Source organism: Meleagris gallopavo, chromosome 20 (assembly GCF_905368555.1).
Source record: "Meleagris gallopavo chromosome 20, MGAL_WU_HG_1.1, whole genome shotgun sequence".
NCBI lineage: Eukaryota > Metazoa > Chordata > Aves > Galliformes > Phasianidae > Meleagris > Meleagris gallopavo.
This window is the reverse complement of record NC_139423.1, coordinates 7,708,103-7,720,164: the sequence shown is the minus strand read 5'-3', so window position 1 is coordinate 7,720,164 and position 12,062 is coordinate 7,708,103. Positions and strand designations below refer to the sequence as shown.

Below are 12,062 nucleotides of genomic sequence, written 5' to 3'. Positions count from 1 at the left end.
GGTTCTCACAAAGTTCTCACAGAAACTATTCTGTGAGACATTTACATTTCTAAAACTAATACCTGAGAGTAAAAAATAATGAACTCAGATTCTGAATAATGCATATTCAAAACATCAACAGTTTGGCTTCATTTTTTAATTTTGAGTTAAAATTGTTTTTTGTCAGCATCCTTAGTTCTGTTTTTCCTGCTATCTTTAGATGTTTTCGTTGTTAAAAAAGGCCAGTAATAGTGTGTTTGTAACTGGACTGCCTTGGTTTAGCTTTTTTTGAATGAATTTGTTAGCTTTCTTTGCTTTTACAAATTTCTATATTTTATGTGCTGCTTTATGGGTGGTAGTAACCATCTGTAAAAGGATTTACAGCGTAATTAATGGCATTCAAACACACTGTTACTTATTTTAATTTTTTTGACCATACAATTCTGCTTTGTATTATTCATCTTTGCAAGCCACAAAGAAAAATATATAAGGGCAGTTCTCTCCTTTGTACCTAGTTATCAGATGTTTTATTGTTCCCATAAGCGCATGCTGCTCTTTTGTCACTTTTACAGTAGGAATGGATATTTCTATGGAATAGTTAGAAAATGCTTATTCATACTATGCGTCTTCCAAATATGAATGTACACTGCAAGTTTTATTTTTATTTTGATGCAAAATATGTGTCTTGGGAGCATGACATTCTAAATCCACATATTTAGTTACGTTTTTTTGTATGTGTGTGTCTATTACAGCTCAGTCCTTTTGTCTACAGTGAATTTGCCAGGGAAAGAAACCTTCATGTTTCATTGCTTGATCGGCTCTATGAGCACTACCCTGCAGAATTTCCGTGCAGGATCTTGCTGTGTGAGAACTATCGCTCCCATGAAGCTATCATCAAGTAGGTGTGAACTTTTCCACTGTATCATGCTTTCACTGGTGTGAGTGAACACAACAAATTTTTTCTTTTGATATGCCAAGAACAGCTGATGAAGCATTTTGTATTTCTGTAATGAAATTTTAGTTGTTTCAGAGTTAATTAGTAGAGTAATTCCTTATGAGATTGAAATTCAGTCTCCTAGAGCAGACATCAAAGAGTCACTTAGGCAGGTCTATTACAGATCCTCTCATTTGAGGAGAGCTGATTTGGCTACATGACAGGTACGCAGAGCCAAAGAGCTAACTTTCCCTTTTTAACCATTATTTTCTGTAGGATCTGTATTTCCTTAAACTATTTCAGATTTTTAGAATTAGTAGGTTAGACTACTTTGGAGCAGTAAAATATGTGCAGTATAAGGAACATATAAATGTACAGCTGTGAAGAGGGAAAAAAAAGTAGGTCAACTTTTGGGCATGTTTGCTGCTTCTTTCAAGATGTTAATCAGTGGTTTTGCATTTTTATGCTATGATAAACTAATGGCTGCTAGTGTAATGTAATGAGCTCATCCATGAGCTGGGCTAGAAAGAATAAGTGCAATCATGGGGAAAAATGCTAAAGTTTAAGTCCTGACTCAAATATGTACTGAGGGTTATTGTGTTGGTATCCAGTCATACTAATTAGGTTATCACTGTGTTCAAAGCAGAAGCAGGAAGCACTGGGGAATCAAAAATGAGAATGTAGTGTACTTTATTATACGGCTTGATCTCTATTTTATTTCTTACACATTCTAGACTTAGACATTTCTAGAAATTTTAAGTTATAAATGAGAGGGAATCTGAAAGAGTAGGAATTGTTTCAGCTTTTTCGTAGAGGTTATTTCCATGAAACTTGCCTCAGAAACTTCAGCACTTGAAGTTCAGACAAGTGTGTTCCTAGAGAGACACCGAGGTAAGGATTGCAAAAGTACCACTGGGGGTAGTTGGCTGTCGAGTCAAAGTGCAGTGGATGTAATGTACTGTGTGAAGTGAAACATGCTCTCACAGTGGTCCAACTGTAGGGATTCTGTCAAGTTTACTTCCTTTATAATGTGGAATATCCTTTGATATCTTGGATCATGACATTTATGACAGAAATAAGTGTAGGAAGATAATTCCTGGTGATCTCATTAATCGTGCCTACCTAACTGAAGAGGAGAGACCTTAAGAAATTAAGAGCAGCTTTGGAGCTGTAAGTGGAAAAAACAGTCCTTGTAGAAAGGCTGTTCTGTTGTTTAATGAGAACTCACTACTAAGGATTAATTTGCAAATGAAATTGTAGTATGGTTATACTGCCTTAGAGAGCATCCTTGGAGATGGTAAATAGTAATCAATGGTTTTCCTTACAAAGAATTTTGTGATTGCACATTTTACTGGTGAAATTCTCATGTTAGTGAGCTCGTCTATAGGCCTTACATTTTATTCCATTTTGCTTTGTTGCAGTTACACATCTGAACTTTTCTACGAAGGCAAATTGATGGCAAGTGGAAAGCAGCCAGCACACAAAGATTTCTACCCTTTAACTTTCTTCACAGCACGTGGAGAAGATGTGCAGGAAAAAAATAGTACAGCTTTTTACAATAATGCAGAGGTAACTCTTCTTTGGCTTTATTCTTGATTTTTCTTGAAGCTCCAATGCCCTCACTTTTATTGGTTTATGCTCAGTGTGGGTGGAAAGCACACATTGTTGTCTAACATGAGAGAGAAACGTGAAGTTTGTTAAATGTGAAATAGTGAATATTGCAATTGTGGTAAACATTCCCACTAATTTGTTTTCCTTTTCTCTTTGCAAATTGCAAGCTGCTTACTTTTCTCTCAGGCTTGTTCTTTGGGATGTCTTTCCTGATAATTTTTGTGACAGTGTGATGGATGTATCTTAGCAACTGAGAGTAACTGCAGTTTGAAGTAAAACTTAAATTTCTTCTACTGTTGTAGAAATGCTCCCACTCAGATAGGAGTCCTCTGGAGTAACATTTCATATTTGCTTGAATATGTTTAGGATTGGTGTCTAATTGATCATGCGCAGCTACTTTTTTTTTCCAGTGAGAACTTGTCTTAAAGTATTTGTTTTGCATACCTCTATGGGTATTCAAGCAGTTGTTATTTCTAATTATTCCTTCCCTTGAGTTTAAGAAAAAGACCAGAAGTTTCAGTATTTTTAATAGGCATTACTTTAGGAGTAGCCCTTGTAATACTCCTATTTTGGCCCCCAGTGTCAGAGGTGGATGCTGATGGTATGGCAGTAGAGGTTAAACCTTCCCACCAATATTCCATTACATGTTGTTGCAATGTCACAAATGGCAGCAGAGGGACAGCCTAACAGAATGGCATCTGACATGGAAGTGCAGATGGTGTAAAGGGGTGGAAGTGAGTTCCTCCATGTGGGAAAAAAGTTGGAAGTAAATAGAAGGCATTACTTTTGGAATGATGTATATACATATATTTTTTCCAGTCACCTCAAGTCAGGGAAATTTGAACCAACTCCTCTTTTTCCCCACTAAAAAGCTGCCTTAAGAAATCTTTTGAATGATTTTTAAAGAAAAAGAAGTATCACTAATTTGCGTAAACACAGGAAACCATCTAAACTTCATGAGGTAGTGAATTTTAGCTGAATTTAGGTTAGCATCAGTATTTGTTATGAAATATTGCAGAGCAATCCAATTTCCCTCGTTAACTAGTGATTCATTTCATCTGACATACAGTTTTTAACCTTTTTGTAGTTGTTATGCTGCACTAGTTATGCATTCCTCCATGTATTAAAATATCTACTTAAATAAAAAGCTCATGCTGGTTTTAGGTGCATTTCAGCCTCCAGTGATTTCTGGACACATCACAGAGGAAAAACTGAAGGCACCCGACTACTTTCATCAATATACTTGTACTGCTTCTCCATTAAAAAAAAAAAAAAAAAAAGTTGTAAAAAATGCTTAAAATATCTTCAGTGGCCCAGTAACTGTCAGAAAATTGTGAGTCATTAATAGCTGCAGGCAGAAATGAAGGACAACAGCTGCTTAAACACCAACATAAACCAAAATTCAGAGCACGAAGGAGATTTTTTGCTGTTTGTCCTTTAATTGAAATTTTTGTTGGGGGCAACGTAGGGTTCATTGGGGCTTCTCTTAACTATTAGTCAGCAAAGTGAATTTCCTCTCTTTGGTTCTGACTCCTAAATTTACCTGTGTGGTGGTAACTCTAATGTAGGTGTATGAAAATTAATAATAATTAAAAAAAAAACACCCATAAAGTTTTTCAGAAATACCTTTTAAAGTGCAGCATCTCATGTCTGTGTGTTGAAATAGGCGCTCCTGTGCCTGGCACATCTTGGCAGCAGGCTGCTTCAGGCCTGTCTTCTCATGGGAAGAGTTTTTCAACCATTATTATTTAGTAATCTTTTCTGGTAATACACTTATTAGTGTTCTGTAGAGATGACCTTAGCAGTTGATTTAAAACAAACAAACAAACAAAAAAAACAAGATGGTATCCTTTGGAATGGGAAGTGAATATGTTCTGATATACACATTCTTTTTTTCTTGAGTTACCAGACTCAAATATGACTTACAAAATCCAGAGTAAAAATTAAATAATCCCTATTTAGGCAGTGTATTTACTTAAAGAGATTAGATAAAGTATGATCAGAAAGGTCCTACTGCACTTGACATTTTAGTAAGATTATAAGTATTAAAATTAAGGTTATTAATATCATTTCCCCGTTTGTACTTGAAAGGTGACATTTTTTGGGCAAACTTTTTAGTTCAAGGTTGGAAAAATTTAATGTATAGTAAATACCTTTAATGCATTGTTTTACTACGTAATACTTCAGAGTTTTGGTGTAGAATACAGTAGTAGTGTTTCTTAGTAGAGCTATGTAATGTTCTATCATTGAAATGGTTTAGATCTTTCAAATTAAAATCATCTTTCCGCGTCAAAGAATGATCTACACTCAAGCATTCTTCTAAGAATTCTGACTTTCTTTTAAGGTGTTTGAAGTAGTGGAGCGTGTTGAGGAGCTAAGAAGAAAATGGCCTGTTGCCTGGGGCAAGTTGGATGATGGCAGTATAGGTGTTGTGACACCTTATGCTGATCAAGTGTTCAGAATTCGGGCTGAACTTCGGAAAAAAAGGCTGTCTGATGTCAGTGTAGAGAGAGTGCTGAACGTTCAGGGTAAGTAATGGTTGTATGTCTCAGTGATGTGATAAAGAAGTTAAAATGTGACTGAAACTAAATATGATGTATTTAAACACTTACAATGGTCAGAACAAAAGGAGACCTGTGATATAGCCAATGAAACTGGTGTATCAAAATGAAAGTGGCAGATATACTGGTTAGATGTTTTTCCAAACAGAATTGCAAAATAATAAACTCATGGATATATATTTTTCAAAACTAACTTCAAGCTAATTTCAAGAATAGACTTACTGAAAACTGTTTTTACTGTAAAGAAAAAATAATTCCAAATAAAAGTGTAACAAAGCTTTAGCCTCAAAATGTTTTTCTGGTTTTCTGTTTATAGAACAGAATGTAAAAAGAGGTCCACAAACATAAGTCTCTTGGATCACATTGATAACGTAAGAATTTTGTGTAGGCATGGCCTGTTGCTAGGTTGCACTGTTAGTAAGGGATAAGCAAAGGAAGATAAGAAACTGAGTGACAGTGAGTGGTGTGCTCTGTTTTTTTTCATGGCAGTTATCATGAATTGTAGAGATTTGCTCAATATATAAGAAGAAAGTCCAGAGCAATTTTTTTTTAAAGGTAGAATAAATAAGTGCATGATTCGTTATTGGCTGAATAGAAGTACTGTAAAGGTGATTAGAATTTCAGAAAGTTCAGGAGTGATTAATTTTGAGATGAAAAATTATTTTTTTTTATACAGGAAATATTCTTGTAATAGAAAATGCTATTTATAGTGCATCTTTTAAAAATTTTACATCTTATTATTCTTGCATAAAGCCCTTCGTGTGAAGGGTAGCTATCATTTCTTCAGAATATCTAGGTGTGAAGTCTGGCTGGCAAGAGAAGTGGTCTGATTGTCTTAGCAGCAGAAATAGCTAAATTAGCTGACCTCTTTTTTTTTTTTTTTGCTTTGTTTTTAGGAAAACAGTTCAGAGTGTTGTTTCTCAGCACAGTACGAACACGGCATACATGCAAACATAAGCAAACCCCAATTAAACGGAAAGAGCAGTTACTGGAGGATTCAACAGAGGACTTGGATTATGGTTTTCTGTCTAATTACAAACTTCTCAATACTGCCATTACAAGAGCACAATCCTTGGTAGCTGTGGTGGGAGATCCCATTGCTTTATGTTCCATTGGAAGATGCAGGTATATTTTTTATTTGTTATGTATGTTCCTTCGTTAATCAGAACTTAGAAATGCTAGAAAATATGTTTCATCTATGACTGATGGATTCAGTAAAACAATGGATGTTCTTTTAGGTGTCAAGTAAGATGTTATTATATTTTAAATACTTAAAATAACTGCATAATGATATTTAAACTCTTCACACTTATGCCCACTAAAATACCATAAAGATGGCAAAGCATTTGTTGTATTCCCAACTCTTGCAAAGATTTGAACTTCGGATTTACTTTTTATAGATCTAAGTGAAGAAAGGTGAAAAAGAAATGTAAGCTGTGTTGTTAAGGATACCAAGCTCTTGTTCTTCAAAGATTTCTTTTTCAGTGGAGGACCGGAAATGTTAAGATGATCAGAGATAAACCCTAAGGCTTATTTTTTGGAAGAGGGGAAACACTGCACAGACTGCATTATTATAATACAACTAAAAATATGTATTACTCAGTTGTTACATCTACATTGTATTCTGCTTTCCTGACCAAGTACTGAAAATGGAGGTGGTTTTCAAAGGTTAGAATTGAAAAGCCCAGGTGGAATCCAAACCGTTGATTACTGTATTTATGAAATGTAATCTGTATTTAACTACTTATCTGCTAGGGAAATATCAAGAGTGTCCATATGTTACTACAGTAAGCTGCTCAAAACTACTAATAACATCTTACTAAAAGTGAAATAAGAGTTGTGGTTTTATTTCATTTTTCCTATTATCTGCTTGTGTTTCAGATGTGATTTAGTTTAGCTGATCAGAGAGAGCTCTTGAGCACTTGACCCACAAATGATGAGTGTCTCTTAGTCTGCTGTTGCAGTCTCTGGTTCATTAACCCACACGGCAGCGGTGCACGACTCAGCTATGGAGTTTGCCATGATGTGCTGATTGAGATTTGTTACTTCTGCTTCAGAATTTAAACTTAGCTGGCAAATTTTCCTTCCCTTCCCCACAGTGATGTTCAGGATGCGCACTGTTACCTAAGACTTGCTGTTAGTTAATCTGCAGTTAGTTTAGCTGGCATCTGGAACCACTGTTGATTCTGTAACTAAGTACAGCTTTTGTGGGAGAATGATCATTTTCTTTATTCTCTCTAACTCCCAGTGGAGATGATGATCTCATGGATTTTCATATAGGCCTGGATGTTGAGGTTATAAATTAGATAGTGAAAAGAGACCTGGTTTTCAAATGTGGGAGCTGGGAAGTTGCTCTGGGTATGGCTCTTTCAAAATACCTCCAGTCGAGCATGCAAAAACTTATGGGGAAAAAAGGTATGGACTATCAGCAGGTACCTGTTACCTAAGTTACAAGAGATTGAGTCTGCCTTTCTAAGACCAGCAGCTGTTTATACGTATATATGCTGTTCAGAATTATAAAACAAAAAAGATAATTAAGAAACCAGAATGACTGAAGCTTTATTAGGACGTAACTCAAGTTTTACTTTTAATATGCCATTGTCTCATATCACTGAATAATTGAACGTTCGCTCTTTGAAAGTAATGCTGGAGGGGCTCAGGCGTACTGTGAGGAGGATGGTTCTTTTTTAGTACAGCAGGAGTAAAGAAGTCTGAAAGCAGTGACATTTCGTTAGGAAAAACAGACCTCAAAAAAGTTTAGAGAGTACTTGAATTTTATAAATATTCTAATACCTGTCAAGATGAGTCAAGACTCTGTAATGATAGTTGTAAAAAGCTTTGTGAAGTATGCCCAGAGTAATCATTACATTTCTGTGTGTTACAATCAGACTAGACAGGGCTGGTTTGGCAGACACTCCCTTTAAACTCCAGAGCACACTGGAAGAAAGAGGCAGCAGTATTTTATTCTCTGTTCTTACACCCCAGTACAAGCGTTCCATGTATAGAGAGACTGCTTGGGGCATTTTAAGCAAAAGTGTTGGGTCCCTGTGGATTTGTGGTACTTGGCAGTAGGTTTGGTGAGTGAATTGATTAATCAGAGAGAGTTCCATCGATAAAGCATCCCAGTGAAATATTTCATTTTGGTTTTTAATCCTTACTTAAAATTTTGCAAGATATATTTGCCTTACAGCAAAATGCAGAAAAAGGGGCATATTGCATCCTGAATTTTAAAAGAGCATTTCCTGCCAATAGGAAATTCCAACAGGAGATGGGAAAACTGTTTTGAGTTCTTAAATATATCAGTAATATTATGATATTCTGGCAAGAAGGGCATTTGTTCTTTTCTGCATAGGGCAGGTACTCAGCAAAGTGTGACACTGCTATTGAGGTTGGTATGCACCAGTCTTTCATTTTGTAGGCTTTGGGAGACAACATGAAGGTAACAGAGCTGATTGGCCAGGCCTTATTACTGACAAGCAAACTATGAGGAGGAACAAAATATGTAACTTAAAAACAAAAAAAATGCTCAGAGCGAAAACAAACTGCACCACATTTCAGCTCAGCAGAATGATGTAATAAAATGAGCATTGTGGTTTTCTTTGTGGCTCTATGAAGATACTTGGGACAAACACTTGTACTGTCTTGCTTTGTGTGGAAATTGTTTGTGTTTAATTAAAGTTCGTCATCTTTTATTTGACATTTCATATTATACAAAGCAATATTTCATGTATTTATGAATATTATAAAATAATGTCTCTTATTGAGGTTTTTTCTCTCTTAATTTGTGTTGAGGCATGAAGAGTAGAGTTTAGTCAAGCACACTTCGAAGATTATTGTCTTTTTAATCCTTTTAAAAAATAACTTTAATTACACCTGATTTTTGTTTTTATTAAAAGATTAGATCTGACTTTCTCTCTGGAAGTTCTGAGTGATACCTGGTGGTCTTTCTGGCTTGGAACTTCTTACATATGTTACAGAAATCTCTGATGTGCACTGAAACCCACACTTTTGTGTGTCTTCCACCAGAGGACCTCAAAGGCCCTCTGAATGCTTCTGACATGTTAATGTTTGTGACACTGAAGAGCTTCACAAGCACAGACTTGAGAATAGATCACAACTCTGTATTTGTGACTCTGGAACTGAATGATCTGCTGAAATTCATGACATCTTTTTGACATCTTTTACAACTGGAAACCTATACAACCCCTATGACTCCTTGAGCTTTAATTGCTTTTATAAATCAGACACTTTCCAGAATTTTGAGCGTTGTATTTGCTAGTGTTCTGTCTTTTAGAAAAAAATCTGTTAGAATCTATCCATGCTGTTAATATTGTATGTGATACAGACCCAGTGCAGAATCTGATATGCACAGACAAATCCATATGTCCATTGCATTATGCTGTTGGGTTGGGATGGAAGGGTCACGTTGCAGGATTGATGGCTTGGTGTGTAAAATGAGCATATGGGAAAGGTAAAAATTGACTTGGTTGTATAAAATCCATTTTCATTTTAACAGCAGCCATCGAGTCTTACTCTTTTCTATTGTTTCTGAAAATTGTTTCCATAGGAAATTTTGGGAAAGGTTTATTGCCCTATGTCATGAGAATGAAAGTCTCCACGGTATCACATTTGAACAGATCAAAGCTCAGCTGGAAGCTTTGGAGTTAAAGAAAACTTATGTGTTGAACCCACTGGCTCCTGAATTTATTCCCCGAGCTCTGAGGCATCAGCATTCGGCCAATACCACCAAACAGCAGCAGTCACCTCCAAAGGTAAACCTTCACCAATGGTGAACTTTGTCAGGGAGCAGATTGAGAAATCCTGTTGGGAAATGATGTAAAAGGCTTATGGGCAAGTTGTTTTGAGATGGTATCCGTGCAGCCGGATACAAATGCAAATTCTGATGGGATTCTCAGCATTTTCTGAGCATTTTCTACTCTTGACTTAGCAGTAATTTGGGATTGGTAAAGCCTTGTTCCCTTACTAAATATATGCTGTGGCCACTTTAGTGTGTTTGTTGGCTATGTTGCAATAGCCCCAAGGAACTTTGGTTATCAGTCTCAGTCTCCATGGTTGGATAAGCCAATAGAAAGTTCAGAATGCAAGGTGATCCCTATCAGGAGCAACAGGTTGGGGCAGCCAGTGGCAGGGAGCACAAGGAAACAAGCCACAAGCAATTTGATCTGAAAATCACATTTAAAATTCAGGGGCTTGTGTGTGAGATAAGTGTTTAATTTCATTAAAGATACCTTGTAATACAATATAATGCCTGGATTATCTTACTGACAACATCCTCCAGGAGGCCAGACCTCATAGGCATTAAGAGGGCAGAGAGGGGCAATTACCACTCAGCAGTAATTTTCTCAGCTCTTTTCATAAAATGAGGTGAAAAAAGTGATGAAAACAGTCCTTGCTTCCTTAAGATGATAAAGATCAACACTGAATTTTTTAGAGCTGTTTTGTCATGTATTAGTAATTAATTCTATTTTAATAGGTTTTTTTTTGGTAGTTTATTTCAAAATGTATTTAGTTAAAATTTAAATAAATAGTCTTTAGAGAGGCAACTAAAATGCAGGCTGCCAGATTTTGTGAGGAATTCTGTTGTACACAAAAGAAGAAATGCATTTTTGTTGCAAACTATTGAAATTCATTTAAATTTTCACTTTTTTTTTTTTTAACTTCAACAATACAAAACAGAAAGCCTTCCCTTTAGCAGTCCTTCCTAAAAGAAATTTTGTAAGCAAGAACATTTGGCTTCATCATCAACATGCATTACTCCCCGAAACAAACGTCTTTCTGAAGCATCCAGGGATGTGTCAAAACAACACACTTACAGAAAAACAAAAATTAAGAAATCCTTTATGCATTCTCATGAATGCTACAGCTTTGAAGGCTCTTTTTTTTTTTTAGTGTCACTATGGGGTTATTTGAAAATGCAGGTATAGTAGTCTTGTGAATAGACTTACATTTTTTTCTTCCAGTTTGTTAGTAAACTAAGCACATGTGCTATAGAAATCAGAAGGCACACTTTGAATGAACTGGCACTGTAATTTCCATTTAAGATCTGAAGTGTTTTAACCACCTTGATCGTAACGATAATGAAATCTCTTCCCTCTGAGTGCAACTGGCAGCTCTCACGTGCAAAACCAGACAAAGTGTGCAGATAGTATTCCAGTGTTACAGAAAATGACTGTGCTAAGTGATACATTTCCCTTTGCTGAAGTTGTAAAAGCAAGCAGTTAGCTGAGCTCATTTCCAGCCTTGGAAATGCAGTGTTTAACATATGAGGATGAAAGGCTAAAATCCTCATGCTGATGTGTTTTATACTGAGAAATGAGAACAGTGTGTAAGACATCGTTTTGTGTTGGTTTTATGGACATCCATTGCAGCTCAGGGCCATCAGAACTATTAAAAGAAAAAAACAAAAAGGCAAAGCCAGCACCTCCCTTTCCCAACACAGAAATGGTCTCAGTTCATTTACCTTCATCCACGTGATACGGTTACATCCTGAAGCTCCTGCTGGACAGGACAGCTATTCAATCAAATGTGTATAATTTACTGTTTGGGTTTTAAAAATATGGCCCTTATAAAATACAAATGTGGTAGGCAGAACAGACATTCGTTGTGCTTCTGCACATCCAGCTTAATGCTAACTGACAGCATAACAGGTACAAAAATGCTTTGTTTTAGCCAGGAGTGATTGTTAAAGAACGTAGCTTCTCTAAGGTTTATTTTAAATTGTCTATTCACTAAAGGGAACAAGATTCAGATTTCTTTAAAGTACTGTAATATAACGAAAAGTAATTATTACTTTATTTTTCAATAATTCATTTTAAAAAGGGGAGGAAATCCAGAGACCAGTTCTTTAATCTAGTTTATGCATGAGTCAACACTGTCAAACAACCTGTCTTGGTACCCTGACTAATTTGCTCAGACTGCTGGAAAACTGCCTAGACTTATCTCCTGGGCAAGAAAAG

General features: G+C 36.0%; 1 protein-coding gene across 6 annotated transcripts in view; it reads left to right on the top strand.

The window, feature by feature from the left end:
• HELZ (helicase with zinc finger) overlaps positions 1-12,062 on the top strand; it is a 74,726-nt gene that overhangs the window by 46,769 nt on the left and 15,895 nt on the right. For all 6 annotated transcript variants that reach the window (XM_085239776.1, XM_085239775.1, XM_085239773.1 and 3 more), the window contains 5 exons: positions 732-877; positions 2,335-2,482; positions 4,869-5,052; positions 5,982-6,210; positions 9,653-9,857. In XM_085239776.1, the coding sequence (XP_085095902.1) occupies positions 732-877; positions 2,335-2,482; positions 4,869-5,052; positions 5,982-6,210; positions 9,653-9,857 (912 nt within the window). The remainder of the gene's footprint in view (positions 1-731; positions 878-2,334; positions 2,483-4,868; positions 5,053-5,981; positions 6,211-9,652; positions 9,858-12,062) is intronic.